This window comes from Thunnus albacares, chromosome 8 (genome assembly GCF_914725855.1).
Source record: "Thunnus albacares chromosome 8, fThuAlb1.1, whole genome shotgun sequence".
NCBI lineage: Eukaryota > Metazoa > Chordata > Actinopteri > Scombriformes > Scombridae > Thunnus > Thunnus albacares.
In genome coordinates, this window is record NC_058113.1 from 29,006,254 (window position 1) to 29,026,076 (window position 19,823).

Here is a 19,823-nt window from a genome sequence, read left to right on the forward strand (position 1 = left end):
CTGTTTGAATCTGTAGGCAGTTCATGCAAGATTTTATATTTGATCTTATAGTTGCTCAAATATGGAGATTTGCTGTTATCATGGGGAAATAAATATCTTTGCATTTTGGACTGTTAGTCAGAAAATCAAGCAATTTGAAAATGTAATTTTTTGACATTTTATAGACTAAATTAAGAGAAAAATATAGCCTACAGATTTATCAATAACAAAAATAATTGTTAATTGCAAGTCATGTGTTTTAGGCCAATTTTCATATATGTTTATGTTAGAATACTTAAGAAAATAATCAGGTACTGGTGAAGGTATCATAGTAAACAGTTGTACTGTAAAGTGCACAACAAAAACACCAAAGAAATAAAGTGCGTAGAACCAGAATGTAAAGAATCTTTCACATAGTTACCTCCAATTTCAAGTTTCTGCATAATTTCACACCTGTAACATCCACAATAACCGCGCATTGCTAAGCTATTACGTGTGCGCAAGATAACATTACATACAGTACCTCAAAGCAGCTCTGCAATGTCTTGGCGTTTCAGCCACAGTTTTCAATCGTCCATTACACGCGTGTCTGACGGAACAGATGCGCTTCGATTTTAATCAGTACAGCTGTCTACACAGGCCACGCAACAGCTCGTGTTTCACTTGTGTTATACATGTGTAACTGCAAGCTAAAATGTATTTTTACACTTCAAGTCTATTTTTTTTTTCCTTTTTTGGCACGTAACTACAATGATGGTATGTGGAGCTCTGAGTGCTGCCAGAACTGTGCCTGTACGCCTGTGTAGAAGACAGACGGTTTTGAAAAGATGTTTAATATCTGACCGATCTTGTTAGATATTCACCTAAACTGAGGACTTCCTTACAAAATTTCTGATCATTTGACTTAAATTTCTTGCCTTAATGGACTTTATACAAGTGTTACCACATCTACAGATCTCAGTAAAAAGTTGACTGACAAAAAAACAATCCACATGTGAGGCATTACCCTCATATTCATCCTTCATCTTCACACCTCATCCCTCCAATCAGTGAGGTTTACCGTCAGCAGAGTCAACAGTGAAAATCTCCTCATCTGTCAACACTGTTGACAGACGGAAATCTGTCCGTGCAGCGAGTGGAGCACATGAGGGCAGCAGACAGCCGGACTCTGGCCTCTGCTAAGCTCAGCGACCCTCTCAATGATCATAACACACTCCTCTTTTCTGCACTGTGTTTGAATGCTGTACATACAGACCCGCTGAGGGTTATCTCTTTGTAATGTCTACGTTCCATTGGACCAGATTTTCTCTCTAGTAGTCTACTCTAAGTAGACAGTCTCTCTCTTTCTCTCTCTTTCATCACACACAGCAGACGGAGAGTGAGATCACAGTGACCTATAGATCACTGCTGATGTTATCTCTGCCTCCCATGAGGCCTTTCACTTGGTCTCTTCTACCGCAGTGAGCGAGACCCCCACATCCTGATCAAACCATACCAGCAGAACCAGCAAACCAAGCGGGAGCCCGGATTCTTTTGTTGGCCCTGCAACCTGCACCAGGCCAGGAACTCGCCGTCACAGTGAAGATTTATGGAGCCCCGGCCGCCCAGGGGCAGGGTAACCTCCTCCCCACCCTGCCATACAGCCAGGAGGAGCTCCTCTTTAAACAATAACATCCATGTCGGCTAGGTCTCCTTAGGGACGGAGGACAGCGGAGGAGAGCAGAGGAGTGCTGATCTGCTGAGCACATCTGTTTGTCTTAACAACTGCTGCTGTCTGCTGGGCTGGAAGAGTGGGAGGGGTGCGGACACATCAGCAAACAGATACAGATGACAAGGTGCTAGCAAAGCAAAAATCTAAAATTTCTGTCAATAAACCTTTTGTCTACTCTGATTTTTGCAGCCTCGGAGTTTCCTCGATTCATGGACAAACAGCATCCTCCGTCCTCTCAGCGTGTGCTTTCATGTGCTTTTATATTGCCTGTAAATGAGCAAAACAAAAACTAAAGAAAATCCGACTCTTTTGATGACGCAGTGAATGGAATAGTGACAGACTGTGAAGTGGGCAGCAATGAAATCGCCAACCGCGTTTCACATCCTATAACACAACATATTACTAAATTATTTTTCCAAAGTACATTGCATTAACAAACGTAATCGCTGCCTGGATTATGTTCACAGATGTTTTTTTTTTTTGTTTTTTTTCAAATGAATGACACGAATGAATGACATTTATGTAGCTGCAGGATCTTGACAGTGGGGAGCGGGGGTTTGCATCCTGAATCTTGTGTGTGTTTAAGTTTAGGCAACGAAAGCACTTTGGTTAAGGTTGGTGAAAGTTTGTGATTTCGGATGAATGTTAAACACATCATATCTCATGCTTCAAGTCACTGCAGACTTTTTTTGTATCAAACCGAGACCACAATCTTTCCCTGACATTAACTAAGTGCTGCCAGTGTACAAACATAAAAAAATAATAAAGCTGCAGGCTAGAAGACAAAATGAAATATGTTGTCACTGGACATTTTACTGATACCTTCAGTATCAACAATTCTGCAACTTGCCAGATATGCTAATCAACAACATTTACTCATTATGTTGACAGAAAACCTAATTCAGCCAACATTATATCTCCTGCCAAACGCATTAGCTGTTATAGTTTAGTAATAATGAACATAATATCTAGTGGAACAAACTTCTCTAAGAGCTTGGCTGAGGTTGTCATTGAACCCTGGTCATCAAAGTTAATAATCCACACTACCTGCCTATCTGACCTCCACATTATTACTTTTCCATATTGTCAAATTACTGACTGTTTCCAGTCGTGTTTCATCTCTAACTAATCCCTCTGTGGTGTGGAAACATTTGAACATTTCACAGCTAACACTCAATAACTTTAACCACATTAATAATATCATGCAAATAGTTTATTTCTGAAAACACCACTACGTCTCTCTCTCTCTCTCTCTCTCTCTCTCTTGAGCTTGTGGATGTGAGAAATTACTTTTTTGTGACAAGAGGACATGTTGCTCGAGGCAAACACTTAACACTTTTTAATTTAAAACATTGTCTGTTTGGGGATCGGATTAGAAGACATTTGTCAAAGATGACGGAAAACTAGGTGAGGTCCCAAACGCAGATTGAAGACAGCTGATGTCACGGAGACTTTACTCGACTCAGTCAGGACCAAAGGTGACACATGAAACAATCAGGATTCACAGGTAAAACAGGCATCACAGGAGGTAATCTAAAGAGGGCAGGACTAATGGCAGGAGAGGAATAACAGAGACCGAGCTGACATATACAAACAGGATGAAATTAAAGGAAACTTTAGACTGCGATAAAAGCAATCAAGTAAGGAGTCTAATGAAGTCTTCGTCGCAATCTGTATCAAACTGTATAATATCAGTTTTGAGGCTATTGTGTGATAAACGTCTGGTCGATTGCAGAACTACAATGTACCATCAGCACTACTCTTGTGTTTTTAAAAAAAACAAAATGATATACAAGCTTTGGCCGCAGCGGTTGAACCTCAAAAGATTTGCAGCGAGGGAAAAGACGTCAATGTGAAATGTTGATTTTGCAAAGTGAGTTTGAGATAAATACGTTTTGCGGCGGTAGTATTATGTTCGCTCGCCTGTGTCTCCTGTGTCATTTCATGTTGTGTTTTAATTGGCTGGTTTGTAAACACGGGTCATAGCTGAAGTCACATTGTGGGAGGTTTTGATGCAGCCTGTCATTAGTCGCCGAAGCTCTAAACATCAGTAGTCTCATACAGTGTGTTTTCATTCGCTTAAGTAACAGCTGGCGTTCTCCAGTAAGCTGATGTCTTTACTGTCATGTAAACAAGAAATCTGGTTTCTGTAATCAGGGGTAGGGGGACTAGAGAAACCTGATTCACCTGAAGAATGCTGATTTTCTTTGTCATGTGTACACAAAACCCTTCAGCTTCTTACAAGTATGCATGTGCATAATAACAGCCTGCAGACAGACAGAGAAAACAGGTCTAACAAGTAGCCTGTAGAAGACTGAATCAATCAGTTTTCACCACTGAACATTTGACTATTTGTTCACTTTCACACTTTGAGGAAAAGCTGCACTCTGTATGTCCTTGTCTCGCTGCACGGTCAGGCTGTTCTGACCCAGACACCAAAAAAATAACAACAAAAGGTCAAGAACTAGTGTCTTCAATCATTAATATAGGTACAATAAGTAAGCAAAGCACTTGTGGGTGCAACTAAAAAGTCCAACTGATATAATCATCACAATTTTTTCAATCACAACTTGTCCGATTAATTGTCTTTCTTTCCAAAATTAACAGCCGATTGCTTTAAATTTAAGACCGTTCCCTGGCTGTCAGTCTTCAGCAGGAAATACATCACGTTACCATTTCAAAAGACCTTTAAGTGACGCTCTGATGTTTCTGAGCTATAAGTGTATCACAGAGCAGCAGCTACTGTAGTGTGGTGAGACAACTGCAGCGTAACTCCATTACCTCACATATAATCAAAGTATGGACAGCTGACTGGCTGATTAATGGCTTCAGCCTGGCTGGCATGCCTGGATATAGATGCTGCCTGAGAGCAGAGCTGCTATTAGTGGCGATTGCGATATAAGGTTAGAATAAACAGAATCAACAGGCCTGTCAACAACATGGCCGCATCCGAACCAAGCTGGCCTCCCAGTCACCCAAAACCATCTGGTTCCAGGCTGGTTCAGAATAGAATAGTTATGAACATATATAGTCTGTCGGAGGAGGGTGAAAAAGGGCCGGAGGGGAAAGTAGCAGACAAAATGTGGAGTGAAATGGATTTTTTTTTTTTTCTAAACTTGTCAGTCAACAGGTTATTGAACTGATGTGTTTATGAAAAAGCGGCTTCAGTGGCTGTTAATACATAAACTAGTGGTTGAATCTAAAGCGAGGGTCATGTTATTCCAGAGGGTTAGAGGAGTCGCACTCTCTGGAAATCAATCAGCAGCAGAAATCTGAAATCTTTGCTTCTTTAAAAAAGCAAAATAAAACCACAAAGAGCGCGACAGGACGGTACAATCCTGAGAGCGGGCCTCACTAAAGTTACAGTATTTTGATGCTGGGACCATGCACCAGTGATAAGAGTTAAAGCAAATATTGATATCAAGAGTTAAAATAAACGAGCACCTCATTTGAGTCTGCGTGCGCACCAAAGGTCATTCAAATGTTTAAAATTCCAGTTTCGCCTCCACTCAAAATTCAACCACGGTTGGTATTTATCTACGCAGATTCAAACCAAATGCCAAGCACAAGGCCACAAATACGGTCTAGTCACAGGCTTTTGCTAAAAATTTCTGTCAATGGAGAATCCTGAATTTCATCCAGGCCTAAATGCCTGCAGCACAGTTTCCTTTCAATCTGTTGTTATCTCCAAGATCACAGCGTCTGGCAAGACCGAGGCCAAGTAGTAATGTCTCCTCTGTAAAGATGGCATCAGCACAGACGACTGACTGCCTTTCAAAGTACTTTCCACTTAATTATCTTTGAGTTGTCCTTTTATGTGGAAGTCATGAGAGGGAAACTATGAAAAAAAAAGGACCATAAAACTGGTTAAACTGAAAATGATATTTTACACTGAAGTGCTCATATTTCCCAGTGGAGGATGTCACTTTTGCTTTTTTTTGTTTTCTATTGTAGTCTCTCCATTATTATGCAATAAGATTTATAGCTCACATGTTTTGACACAATAGGATTATAGACATAGTGTTCTGTAGTCTGTCTGTTTTGAAGCATACATTGAACAGATTGTAAAACTGTTCCAAGATATGAGCGTAATAAAACCAGACAGGGCTCCTAAAGCATTGTTACATGACAATTTGACACTCATTAAACTGTGTTCTTAATGCTGAAAAACACTTTACCGCCGACCTACATCTGCCTTACTCCTCTGTGCTTCATTAATGGCAACTTCTATCCCACATATAAGAATATTTTGGTTGAAACTTGCTCTGAAAAGAGCTGGAGGTCAAACTTTGGTTGACCGAGATGACCCCAGCTGACCAGAGTAAGGATTGAGGACCGTGCCGGCCCTATCCTGTGGTCGGAGAGAGCAGCTTCCCACTTGGTAACAAGGGGAAAAGCTTATATCCTGAGCGAGCGCTGTGGCTGCTCAGCACCAGACAATTATCTGTGACCCCACAATGTTCCATAATAACAACCCCAACTGGCTGGAAGAAAAGGAAATGAGAGTAAGTGGAAAGTTGTTTTTTTTTTTTTTTTTTTGAGACATAAAAATGATTCTGCAGTTCAAAAATAAAAGAATTCCGACCGAATAAACCGAGCAGTTATGTGATACTGCGAGCGTCATTGCTCTGCATCGTCAGACAATGAGGGCAACGGCGGGAACACACTCTTCATAAAATCCTCCTTTTAGGTTTCACTGAATGTTATTCGGCAGATAGATTACCATGGTAAAAAATAAGATCATACAGATGGATCATCAACCCTCCAAATATAAAGCTGGTTTATTAGATCGGTGGTTCTCAAAGTGGGGTCCCCCAAAGAGTCCTCAAGGGGTTTCCAAGTGGTCCCCAGCAAAAAGGGGAGTAACATATTTGCACTATAATCCCATCCATAAGTAAGACAATGACAGAATGTAGGACTATTTTGGTCATGGGTTTCATACACTTTCTGTAATAAAACATCTAAAAGCATAAATTGTATCAGATGGGAGACCCTGGGATTTTGGAAATTTTAGCAAATTGGGCTCCGTAGTCTAATTCGTGTCAGTTTTCGGGGTCCTTCACGTGAAGAAGTTTGAGAACCACTGACCTAGATGATCAACACACGAGCGTGGAGCTTTGTTTACATGATTCACAGTCAGGCTGAGGACACGCAGGGTTAACTTGGTATTTTTCCAATCACAGATTACAAAACACCACAGTTTGCTGCCATGGCAACGTGCCAAGTTTTTTTTTTTTTTTTTTTTTGCCAACTGAGCTATGGAGATCATTGGCTTGAACTGTGAGTAATACATCTGATATAAACGTCCAATCTTATCTTATTCAAGAAACGCACAATGTTCTCATTAGTATGTAAACTGATATGTATATATTAATGTGTAACAGCTACAAGCCACTAAATGTGATTAGATCATCTTCTCTGCAGATAGTACCTGAGGCTTATGGATGATTAGTGCGTTGTTTTTGAGTTACTGGGCCTCGTGCAAGAATCACTCATACAAACGGATTTATTCTTAAGAAGCACATATGAGTGATTTAAGAAAATTTGTGGCATTCATCAGTTTTCTACTTTGAATTTTCTCTTAGGTATGAATTAAATTTACGAGCAGTCCAGACCTGTTGCACAAGTCATGAACAGCTAGCAGTTTAAATATGATAATAAAAAAAAATCTACTAAAATAAAATATATAACTAAAACAAACAAATATTCTGTTCACCAAATTATCATCATCATGGCTGCCAATTTACCGAGAGATTTTTCAGATTTTATGATTTTTATTGGCATATTTTGGCAACTTCTACATTTCAGTATTTGTTGTAAACAGCTGCTCAGGGTCTTTCTGCAGATCTCTGTCCAGTATCATCATCAGTGTAACATCACCTATTGTAGGCTATAATATTCTCTCCTCTAATATCTTCTTTTGTTTCTTTTTTGTCTTTTGTTTTACCCCTATGATTTTATCCCTTCTCTAGAATTTGTCTTTTACTCCTTTACTTTGTCTGATATTTATCCTGTTTAATATGTATGTGTGTGCGTATATGTATGTATATATTTATGTATGTATGCATATATATACGCATGCATATGTATATGTATATATATATGTACATGTGTGTGTGTATCTATGTGCTTGTGCATATATATATATATCTGTATCTATGTTTTACATTTCTTTTGTAAAGCACTTTGAGCTGCATTTTCATGTCATGAAATGTGCTCTATAAATAAAGTTTATTATTATTATTATTATTATTATTATTATTATTATTATTATTGTTATTATCATTATTATTATTATTGTTATTATTATTATCTTTGTCATTGCCATATGACCATATGGCATATATCGCCTCTCATATCAGTCATGGGCCGCATTTTTGTGAATGTAGCCTTGTATGGCATTTTTAGAGGCAGTGATTATGCTAAGGATCAAATCTCACAAACTTGTTAAGAGAGTTAAGAGAGTTTGTAAAAGCCGACATGGAGCAAAGCTCACAGACAAAAGTAAAAGTAGGTTTTGGTTTTAGGACAGGAAAGTGACCCATTGTGTTCACAAGAAAATGCCATGACAATAATAATGCTTCACATATCCTTTGCCTTGGCGGTGGGAGGTAAAAATACCTCTGGTGCATGTTAAAAGCATAATGCTGGAATACAGTCAAAATGAATATCAGTGTCAAACTCTACCAAAACAGTCCTGAGGCGATGTTCTCAGTCACCTCAAAATCATGTTGGGCAGTTTTTGGCGAGCTGCAGCAGACGGTTTGAAAACACGGCTTCTGTTTAAGCCAGATTCAAACATCAACAAAGTGGCAGTGGAGCTTTATCCAAAAACTATGTGGACTAGACGGCGGGAAGCTTAAAGTTCCACTGACACAAATAAACACCAGTTCAGGCCACAAATAAATACCTCTCTTCCGGTGTGCTATGTGTGGTAGCCGAGCATCTGGCACGTGCATCAGTGAGCCAACACACATGGAAAGAGGCAAAGTTTTTAAGGATGTCCAGCCACTACACTACTGTAGAAATACAGTATCCGGTATATATTTTTTATGTCTGCTTTTTATAGTGATGCTGCAGGACATGGCTGCTTCAGAGCCGTGACTATATACAGCTTGTTGCTATGACAGCTTCGGGTTAAGACCACAGCCCTCCGGAGACCACGGCCTCTCACATCTGCACAGCTCTGAACCAGCTGGATGTAACTCAAAAATAATTGCTTCCTCCGCAACGTCCAGGAAAGCATGATGTGTGTGCTATCTTCATGACTCCTCCCTGCAGGGATGGCAACTAAAAAAACCACTTTGTGGTTTTTTTGTTAGTGTTATCTGAGGGACACATGAAAGGGGAGTTTGTTTGCTAGTTAGGTAGTGAAGTTTAATATGTTCTCAGAGCTGGATGATATTGGCAAAGTAATCTAACATTCATTATACTATGAACACAAACAAAACACTACATGCTCCATCATCATTTTTGTAGTTTGAATGCTAGGAAGCTCAACTCTGAGGCATCAATACTGAGGGCTAGATCTGTTTCAGAACTGATTTTATTATATTTGAGCATGAGGAATGAGACTGAAGCATATTTTTAGGAAAGTATGACGTGTGTTTGAAACATACTGAGCGTATATAAGGGTAGAACAGAATTATGCTGGAGGCATAGTTGGAGAAGTGGTTAATATTCAAATCCATTGTAACCACCACAAAAACCACAGCTGCTCTGCTCCATGAACGAGCAAAGTTCTTGCATCCACCTTTTAAGCCTACAGCGAGTTGAGTGTTTTTGGGTGAGTATAACTTTAAAATTGTTCTTCTGAACACTCTTTTTATTCTTTTACTTAAAAAAAAAGATCCATGAGGTGCATAGTTGTTATTATGTAATACACAGTGCAGAAACCACACAGCAATGAGTGCTTAGCAACAAAACTACTGCCAAATAAATAAACAAGAACATTGTGAAAAATGTAATAAACTACACTTCAGAGCTCTGAACCCCTTTGTTTTCTGTGAGCTGCGGACATCAATGTGAGTTTCGTGTGTTGGTACCGTGAGCGAAGCGGTGGACCCAGTAGTAGCCGAGGTCCACTCCCAGGAACGTGAGCCACCAGGTCCAGGCAGAGTCCCAGGGCAGCTCCACCAGGTGATACCGGTCCCAGACATACATGTAACCGGTCAGCTCACAGCCTCTCATAAACAACCTGAGGGAGGAACAGTATCACCATGTACATAGAATATGTTACAGTAGATGTGTTGTACAGTATGGAGTTCATCTTTGCTGCACATGAGGATATAGGATCAAATATAAAAATTTAATGCTCTAACCATCACTGAATCTCAAACGTAGTCATGAGACCACATTAGTTTTCCATTTCAAAGGCTACTTCTGTGGAAGTCAGCGGCACTGCAAGAGATTTTGCCTTCTTTTAACCATTTTTTAGGACACAACCCTTATATCTTTTGTGGCCTTCACAATCCCAAAATCCACTGCATGTGATTTTTAAGGGTAATGATGATCCGGTGCTTCTTCTGTGGATCCTCTAATCACTCTTCAGTTATCTTCAGACTTCCTGTTGCTCACACCACATTATCCCATTAAAGATCCCCTCCAGACATGTGGTAAGATTTAAATAATAATTTGTGTCTGATATGTTTTTTTTTCCACAAAGAAAAGTTCAATTACCTCACTCTTTAAAATCCTTAACATATCTACTCCTTCTCCCTCATGTAAAAATACACTATCTATGAATATGCAACTATTTTCATTTCAGAAGTTCAACTGCTGGACACAAGATGTCTCCTACTTCACCGGCTTCATCGAGTTTCCACATCACACTTGTGTAAGTTGCATACTGGACCATGATTGACTCCAAACTAGCAAATCCTGCTCGTAGATACATTTGTTACACTGAGATTTAAGGTGAGCACAGATAAACTTCCACCCATCAGCAGATGAAGACAAACTACACATAAATCATTCTGCACAGTGAGGCTCAAATATCTGACTGAAGGAACAATAAGCAAAACAGTTTTTTGAGTGGAAGAGGACTTTAATGAACCTGCCCCTTCCTGTCAAAATGTGATACTCTGAACTAAAGCACACTTTAAATGGAGTTAAGATTAATAATACAATATGCATAATGATAAACATCTCTAGTAACGAAAAGAGTTTTTTTTCCAATAAAACATGCAGTACTACAATCCCATTATATCATACAGTATGACCTATGACACTCACATCGGGAGTCTGGAGATCATTCCAGCAGATATGGAGGTGAGTCCATCACTGATGGTGACCACTGGGGCTCCTGTCTTCAGCACACCCACCACCAGCTCCAGCACCATCAGCCCTACAAAGAAAGGAGTGGCCTGCAAACACACACACACACACACACACGCACACACACACACACACAGAAGGAATCATGATTCAGCACTGTTACAAACTGAGAAAACAAGATGGTTTCAAGTCCACTGTTGCTTTTAGCAGTTGTGTTGAGCATGAATATTTGTTTTGGCGGATGAGTTAAAGGCGTGCAGAGCTTTCATGTCTTGTGATCCATAATGTTTGTTTCACTGTACGAGGCTGGAGCAGCAGGACTAAAGCCACAATGTGCTGGCAGACTGGAGAGCATTTGTCAACAACAGATCTGCTCTGGAGGTGGAAGGCATCTCATTAGCTGAGTTAAATGTTAGTGAGTGGAGCTAACAAACCGATTTTTACTGATGTCAGGCTAAAGCCAAGCAAAATGAAACAATAATAAAGAGAGGAAGAAACTAGCAGAAGTACATCTTGGCATAATCAGTAAGTCAGTTAGCTTAACTAGCTGCCAAAACTAGCCGCCAAAACTAGCCATACTGACCTTTAGCTACCACATAAGAAAGTAAGCTGATCTTTCAAGAATGAATAAGTCTCAGAAGAAAAAAAAAGACTGTCAATTATATTCTCTTTATATTTTCCTCAGAGGTCTTCTGCTGTGCAACTTTGCCAGTTAGCTAACTTGTTCAAGAAGGTTGGAGCTTTTTGGCTCCGCCTGTTGGTTTTTCAATTCTTGAGGTATTTTTCTCAATTTTGAAACAAATGAATTGTTTTTAAAAAATGATGGCCACATAACATGTTGCTGTCATCTTCATTATTTTAACTTTACCCGTATGCAGTGTAGGGTGCTCAATAGCCAGCAGTAAATTTAGGGCCAGCTTAGCCTTTTCTAGCCTACATTACCCGCCATTTTTACTGCCAGTTTGAAACGGCATATGGCTCTTAATACTATAGTACCCATGAGCCTCAGCTGTTGTTTCTATTGAGAGGAAGCCAGTCAGAGGCCTGAATCAGAATTAGCAAATTCAGATTGCTTCCTTGTTGCGTTTGGCTAGAAAATCATTCACCCCAACAGATTTAAACTGCTGAATGTATTTTCAGGTTTCAACAAAGCGTAGTCTTTAATTTGAAGGGTTAGCCAAGCTAACGTTAGCCTCGGCTCTCCATGTGGATCCAACTGGAGCACTGAGCCCTGGTTTGTTATTCAGGTTAAAGTGGGAAGAAGCAGCAGGGTGAAGTGGAGCCTGCGTAGGAAGCACCGGGACCGTGAGGGTGACACAGTCCATCGAGGGAAGCACAGTCAGGCGGCGGAGGGGAAGGCGACATATCGGCCTCTCATAATCGGCAGAATTCGCCATTTTAGAGCTTTTATCAGCCGATACCGATGACGTGCCGATAATATCGTGCATCCCTAATTATATGTGTGAGAATATGAAATTTAAAGCTGCAAATCAACAGTTCTTGAGGCTCCATTTCATAGTGAGTACAACAATACAGAAGAAATTGACCTCCAAGCTTCAGCACATTCTGTAGCATTTCCCAATAATGCAGTAACCACTGGTTACCACCAGTTCTGGATGATTTGGAGGATGATTTTATTTAGTAATTGTATTAGCAATTAATTTGCGTTCTCCTTGTTAAATGAAGATGTTCCTCTTTATTAAACATAACTAGGGCTCCAAGGATTAGTCGATTAATCCATTAGTCGATCAACAGAAACTTAATCAGCAACTGTTTTGATAATCAAATAATCGTTTTAGTCATTTTTTTAAGCAAAAATACCAAAATATTTGCTGCTTTTACCATCTCAAATGAGATGATTTAATGCTTTTCTTTGTCATATATGGTATGAAACTGAATATCTTTATGTTTTTGTGACATTTAAAGACATCACTTTTGACTAAGAAATCATAACAGACATTTTCACTATTTTCTGATTTTATCGACAAAACCATTAATTGATTAATCCAGAAAATAATCCGCAGAAAATTGATTATTAAAAATGAGCCGCTAGTTGCAGCCATAAATATAACAAATAGCAACTTCTAACACAAGCTGCATCAGTATGGCTCACATATGTGTGGTCCATAAACACAAACAAAGATGTTTTTCATCTCAATTAGCAGCTGGTTTTTGCACGAGATGCCACAAGAATTTCTTTTTAATAGGACCAACAAAAATTAACACGTTTAAAATTATACTTTCCAAATGTTTCAAAGAATGGATTACATTTTGTAACTAGTCATGACAAAACAAATGGCAAGCACTAACCAAACAGTCAGTGCCATGCTTCTATTTTCTAACTGCGCTGGAAACATGTAATAACCTCTTAATAGGTCTGTCAAACATGGAACAAATTAGTGAGGGACGGGGTTAGCAAACAGGTCACGACTGCGACTTGAGCAGCGTGTCAGCCCTGCTGGTTAGCTTTAGCTTGAAGGCACTCATTGACCAAGTGACTGCAGTCGTAACCGGGACACATGGCCCCGCCAAGAGCGAGGAATGAAGGGTGTGACGAGACCGCAGAGGAGCACATCTGCAGGTGGGGAGGGAGGAAGTGTGTGTGTGTGTGTGTGTGTTTGTATTCATGTGTGGATGGAAGTGAGAGTGAGCGTGCATACATGTGTGTGCATATCCACATGTGAATGCTCACACTTGCGCATGCAGGTGTGTGATGCATGTGCGTGTGTGTGTGTGCACAAGCAGAGGCGAGAGCACCCCCAGGGACCTGCGATCACACGCAACGCTCCAACATCTGGCAGCAGACTGCAGAGCTGCAGCTAACAAATGGGCTCGCAGCGCAGGCAGACCTCCTCCAACCCCGCTGAGAGAGAGATTATCATTCTGGACACCGGCCTAAAACCTTCCCTCCTTTTTTTCTCTCCTGTCTAGCAGATAGTTTTACCTCTGCAGCCCTGCGTTCTTGACAGCCCAGGACAAAATTATTCAGCAGGTCAAGCTAGTTCTCATGCTGTGCGAGAAAGAAGACAGGGGAAAAACAAATTCTTCTTCTGCTCCTTCTTCCATTGTTGAATTTTGATGTAATTTCCCACCAGTTCTGCTTTTCTTCTGTTTCAGAGAGATATTTTAACGTCCCTTTTTGATCTTGCTCGCACTGAAAACGCGATCTTTTTTAGAAATAAACTGAAAATCACACTAAAGAAACCCTATTTTTCACTGAAGCATACTCACATCCTTTGCGGACTGTTTGTTGTGGTATCTAATAATTTCATTTTATTTTTTCTGAATTTACATGGAACATGACATTTGTGGACCAGATGTCTGCATTTTCCCAAACAGCCTTTTTTTTTTATAAGGTCACGGATGACTGATGTTGGCTAAAAACACGCAGCCTGACAATACACTTTTATCCCCACTGTCTAAAAAATTGTGTGTTTCCTTTCAAATCACTGGATAGCTGTGAGACCTGGCAACAACCCACAAAACCCATAATTCCAAACAACTCCAAAATTAGAAGATTGTGTTTTGTTTTGTGTAATTAATTTGGCCTGTTGGGATCAGAGAATAACAGTTGTGCAGAATAATTAATGACACATCACTAACTGTAAACAGTGCTGAGTCACAAACTTCTCACACACGCCCGTGCAAACTTTTATCACCATCAAGCCCTGCAGCAATAACAAATTTGTTTAATCACGTTTGGTAGTGGATTATAAGGACTCCTGCTGGGAGGGTAATTGTTCTCCTCCCATGATGTGCCCCATAAAAACCTCATAACAAACATGTGCTGTAAAACCTGCACCAGACATTCCCTATAATAAAAGGCCATTCAGACATTGTAAAGTGACAGCAAGCCGTGGAAGAAACCGCAAACTTTTTAGATTTACTTAAGTATTGTACTTAATAGTTTTGCGGTCTTACGCCGCTACGATTATCTCATGACTTAAGTTATAAGTTACTTAAACGCACTGGCATAACTGTGTTTTCATTCATAAGTAGAACTTTTTTTATGACACTAATTGATATGGGTACTTAGAGCAGAATATCAAAAGTACTGAAAGCTGATTGAATGGTTAAATATGTGCTCAGATTCCTAATCTTGTTTGCTTTTTCTTTGGCTGATATTTGTTGACTTAAATCACAGATGCAGACTGTGTCGACTGTATTTAATTTAGTTCTTGTACAGCTGATTGTGTTTACACCACATTTTACATTTTAGACATTTGGCTTCTTTTGTTAATTGAAAAAATTCTTCCATAGAAAAATATGTTTACATTCCTCATAGTTAGATGAAAAAAAAAAAGTTTTGTTTTGGCATCTGTAACCAAACTCAGCTGTTTCTATCACTAAAATTCCTCAGCAGGTAATTTGATCACTGAGAAAGCTAACTTCCGGTTTAGCCCTCCGGCTAACGATTCAGTCGTGTGGCTTTTCTAAACTTTCGTAATGTGATCAGACCGAATGGATCAAATTCTGATAGTGTAACGAGTCATTTCCCGGAGGTTGTGACGCTCAAAAAAATGTATCTGCTGATTTACAGGCATCTCTTTCACGTTGTAAGTCTATGGGAAAATGTCTTTTTGGGCCCAATAGCGTTACGTGACGTTGTAATTACATGGTTTGGCCACTATGTCAAATTGGCTACAAAGCCTGGTGCTCCTCCTGGGGGCTTGGGCCTATTAGCCTACTGGTAGGTTCAGGAGGTTGTTAACATCCATTTATTTCAGTGAGCCAATGTTGGTGGAGCCCAGTAGGCACAGAAGGCCTGTTATCAGGCATGTGCTGTCACATGACTGTCAAGTTTCTTTCTGCGTAAGCAAAAAAAAAGGCTGCCATTCCGTTTATTCTCTGTGGGAAATGCAATATAAGATAGTTTTGGCATTAAAATGCGTTTTGATAACATTTCTAGTGAAAAATGTGCATTTTATTTTCATAATCTTAGTTTATTGAATGTATATAATGTTTAGTTTGATAGTTATTGCAGAGATTCTTTGAGGTCTTTCTATCGTTGCTATGGTGGTTGCTATGGACGCTCAACCCATTATCACGGCAGTTCATAAAATAGTCACGAAATTTAATCTACAGATTATATAAAAAGATACAGAAAGACCTGAAAGAAAAACCTAAAATATTGCATTTCCCACTGAGAATAAGAGGAATGGCTTTGACTTCTTTTTTTTTTGTTTACATAGCAAGAAAACAGCAGTCATGTGACATCACATGCCTGATAACAGGCCTTCTGTACCTACTGGGCACCATCAACATTGGCTCAGTGAACGGGTGATAACAGCATCCTGAACCTATTACTAGGTTAGTCTGTCTGTAGTCTGTATATTTGGGACAGATGTGTGATGATAACGTCTATTCAATAAGCTGATAACTGTCAAATCAGGTGATTTGATAATTAATTAATTGTCATTTTTTAAGCAGAAATGTTCAATATTTCTCTGGTTCCAGTTTCTCCAATTTGAAGATTTGATGCTTTTTAAAAAAAAATCATTTTAAACTGAATATCTTTTGGACTGTTGGTCAAAACAAAACAAGACATATCAAGACATCACACTGAGAACTTTATTCTCTAACATTTTAAATACCAAACAATTAATCAAGGAAATAAACGGTAGCTTCATTGATAATGAAAATAATCATTAGTTACAGCACTATACGCCACTGTAACTGAGTTTCCGGGATAATTCACTTTCTTAATTAAATTCAAAGCTAATCACGATGACGCCAGATAACAGAAAACTTAAAAAGCTCCTTGCACCGACGCTGAGAGCTGGTGAATACTGTTTCTCTGGATAAACTGCCCTTTTTTGACCTAATTACATAATGACAACATCCTATGAACTTTGGAAAGAAAACTAGGTTAGATTATATAATTTTCTTATCCTGCATGGAAATGTGTAAACATTCAATCTAGAAATACAAAAATTTGTACTGAATAATTGATTAATCTATCACCAGTGAGTTCATCATCTACTATGCAATGGGAGGATTTGCTGCTTTTCTCTTTTTTATTTTATTGTAAACTCAATATATTTGGGTTTTGGACTGTTGGTCAGACAAAATAAGCAATTGGAGACGTCACGTTGGGAAACAACGACGGACACTTTTTCTAAATGTTTTGACATTTTGATACTAAAAATAATCATTTAGTTGATTAATCATTTAGTAAATCCACAAAAATTTACCGCCAAATACTTTGGCAGACGCTTTGAGTCATTTTTAAAGTAAAAAATACCACATTTCTCTGGTTCCAACTTCTTAAATATGAATATTTTCTGTTTTTCTATGATAGTAAACTGAATATCTTCAGGTTATCGACTGTTGGTCGGGACAAAACAAGACATTTGAGGTTGCATCTTGGGCTTTGGCGAACACTGATCGACATTTTATAGACCAAACGACTAATCGATTAATTGAGAAAATTATAATTGATAATGAAAACATTCATTAGTTGCAGCCCTTATCTCCAAGTTTTTGAGATTTTCTCATGATTTTATGGGAGAGGATGTTCATTTTCATACCACCGTGATACTGAACATTCTTCACAATTATTTATTTTTATGTCAACATTTGAATGAAGCTCTTTTGACTTGTATGTTGTATTTGTATGTTATAATTGTATGTTTCTAATGTGGTATTATTAGTTCTACTATAGCAGAGCCTCAGAGTTTTTATTGCACCACTATAAAGGTCACCTGAGGTGTCTCAGACTGATAGGGTGAACTCATTTGACTTCACATAATAAACCATCACACATATGAAATGTGACCGAGTGAGCGAGTGTGTACCCACCTGCTCCACATACTGAGGAACATCTTCCACTGTCTCAAACGATGATTCATTCGGTGTGAGCATGAAAAACAAGGACCGGACCCCCGTGGATACCGAACCGGGCTCCACAGCTGCAGCCATGGTGACACCACCTCTCTGTTACCTGCCCAGGTAATGCACTCACACAGGGGACGCTCCTTTGAACCGTATCCCTCTTATTTCCACAGTAACACCCTTGTTTTTCCTCTGTGGCAAGTTAAGTAGGTCAGTTGCAAAATGCAGAGCGTGTCAGCAGATGAGCAAACTTCTCACACACAGGAAACCGAGTCCGTGACAGTGTAACCGGCTGCAGGATACAGTTACTGTGACCAGTTACCTACTAATCCCTCATTTATAGACGGCGAAGTTTACCTTTGGTCAGGGTGATACTTCAAGGTGTCGCATTCGTCCCCCTTATCTCGCGAGAGTTTCTGCTTTTGGCAGCAGCTCGTGTCGCCTCCAGTTCAGGAATGCTGCAGGTATTTGCAGAGTGCAGAGTTTCCTTGCAAGCAAAGTCAGGTTATCCATCGGGCTTTGCTGGTGTAGTGTTCATTTTTTTAAAACGATTTAAATGTAAAACGTGCTTCTTTAATGTCAAAAGAGTATAAAGTGGCCTACTCAACAGGGCCGTAGCAGGATTTTAGAAATGGAAAGTTCCCCTGGCCCCCGTCCACCACCCACAGGATTTTTTTTTTTTTCTCATTTTGACCAGAAACTAAAATAAGGTCTGTATTTCTCTCTTTTTTTAATTAGCCTATTTGAAATGTTCACATTTTATTCATCTTTAAATGCCTATAAAATTTTATTTCACAACTGAAATAATGAATAAAAGAATACATAAAAGTCACCAAATTGAAATCAAGTATTTATTTTTTTATTTTATTTTATTTTATTTTTTAAGATTGTTGGGGACATTTCTGCCTTTATTTGACAGTGACTAGTGAAGAGGCAGACAGGAAATAAGGCGAGAGGCAATTAGTTTATAAAATATTCACTTAGTGGTTATTTTTTATTGCACTGTAAACTAGCTATATATATATATATATATATATATATATATATACATATATATATATATGCAGTATATATATGTGTGTGTGTGTGTGTTGGATTGGATTCAGAGAGTTTAAAGGTACATTAGGTCAGTGTTAGAGAATGGATGTCACCTGTTAGATGACTCAGTAGATTTATGATGGCAGCCCTGGTAGCCGAGTGGTTTACAGTGCATGCCACATAACCACAACGCCCCTGGTTCAGCTCCGGCCAGGGACCTTTGTTGCATGTCATGCCCCACAATCTTTCCATCTTTCCTGTCTCCCTATCTACTATCAGCTGTCAATAAAGACAGGAAATGCCCATGTGTGTGTGTGTATATATATATATATATATATATATGATTTGTGATTGCACAGCCTATGTATTAAAGCTCAGCTTGATGTATTTATATACATTTTTCTTGTTTTTTGTTTTTTTTACAGGACACGACAGGCAAGACAGTTATTATTCTCTACTTTCATATTTATTCTGAATGTATGATTTGTCTATATAGTCGTCTTTATAATTGTTTTTTCTCAGGATGATTTATGTGATTCATGCTTTACATTTGACTGAGAGCTGCAAAGATTAATGAACAAGTCGATCAACAGAAAATTAATCGCCAACTATTTTGATAATTGACTATCGTTTTGAGATATTTTTCAAGAAAAATGTCCACATTCTCATTAGTTGCAGCCCTAGTATTATATCATATATGGTCTTAAGTTTTTTTTTTCTATTTTTGTCCTTTACATCGGGGCATGTCTTGTCCCCTATATGGGAGTATCAGACAATGTTACCCAGCTCTGTTCTGACCGGTTATCTGAGAATAGACTGACTCTCAATCATGCAGATCACCACCATCTGAGTGATATATGTGTTTGTGGTTGCTCCGCTTTGTGACGCCTGTTTGACAACGTCTGACGGAAATCGCTGTTAGAGCGAAACATTGCTCTGTTAAATATCAGCGCAGCGTGTTTGACTTTTGCCTTCAGGTGAAGTA

The 19,823-nt window shown here is 39.1% G+C and overlaps 1 protein-coding gene across 3 annotated transcripts in view; it reads right to left on the reverse strand.

Annotated features, from left to right (window-relative positions):
• The window catches only part of agmo (alkylglycerol monooxygenase), a 56,621-nt gene extending 38,068 nt beyond the window's left edge, over window positions 1–18,553 (reverse strand). The window contains exons 1-3 of one of the 3 annotated variants that reach the window (XM_044360259.1): window positions 17,768–18,255; window positions 10,925–11,055; window positions 9,736–9,887 (exon numbers count right to left, since the gene is read on the reverse strand). In XM_044360259.1, the coding sequence (XP_044216194.1) occupies window positions 9,736–9,887; window positions 10,925–11,055; window positions 17,768–17,887 (403 nt within the window). In that variant the 5' untranslated portion in view covers window positions 17,888–18,255. Of the gene's footprint in view, window positions 1–9,735; window positions 9,888–10,924; window positions 11,056–11,549; window positions 11,768–17,767 lie in introns of those variants that run through there. The other 2 variants (XM_044360258.1, XM_044360257.1) reach the window with 2 other exon arrangements.
• Window positions 18,554–19,823: the final 1,270 nt, after the last annotated feature.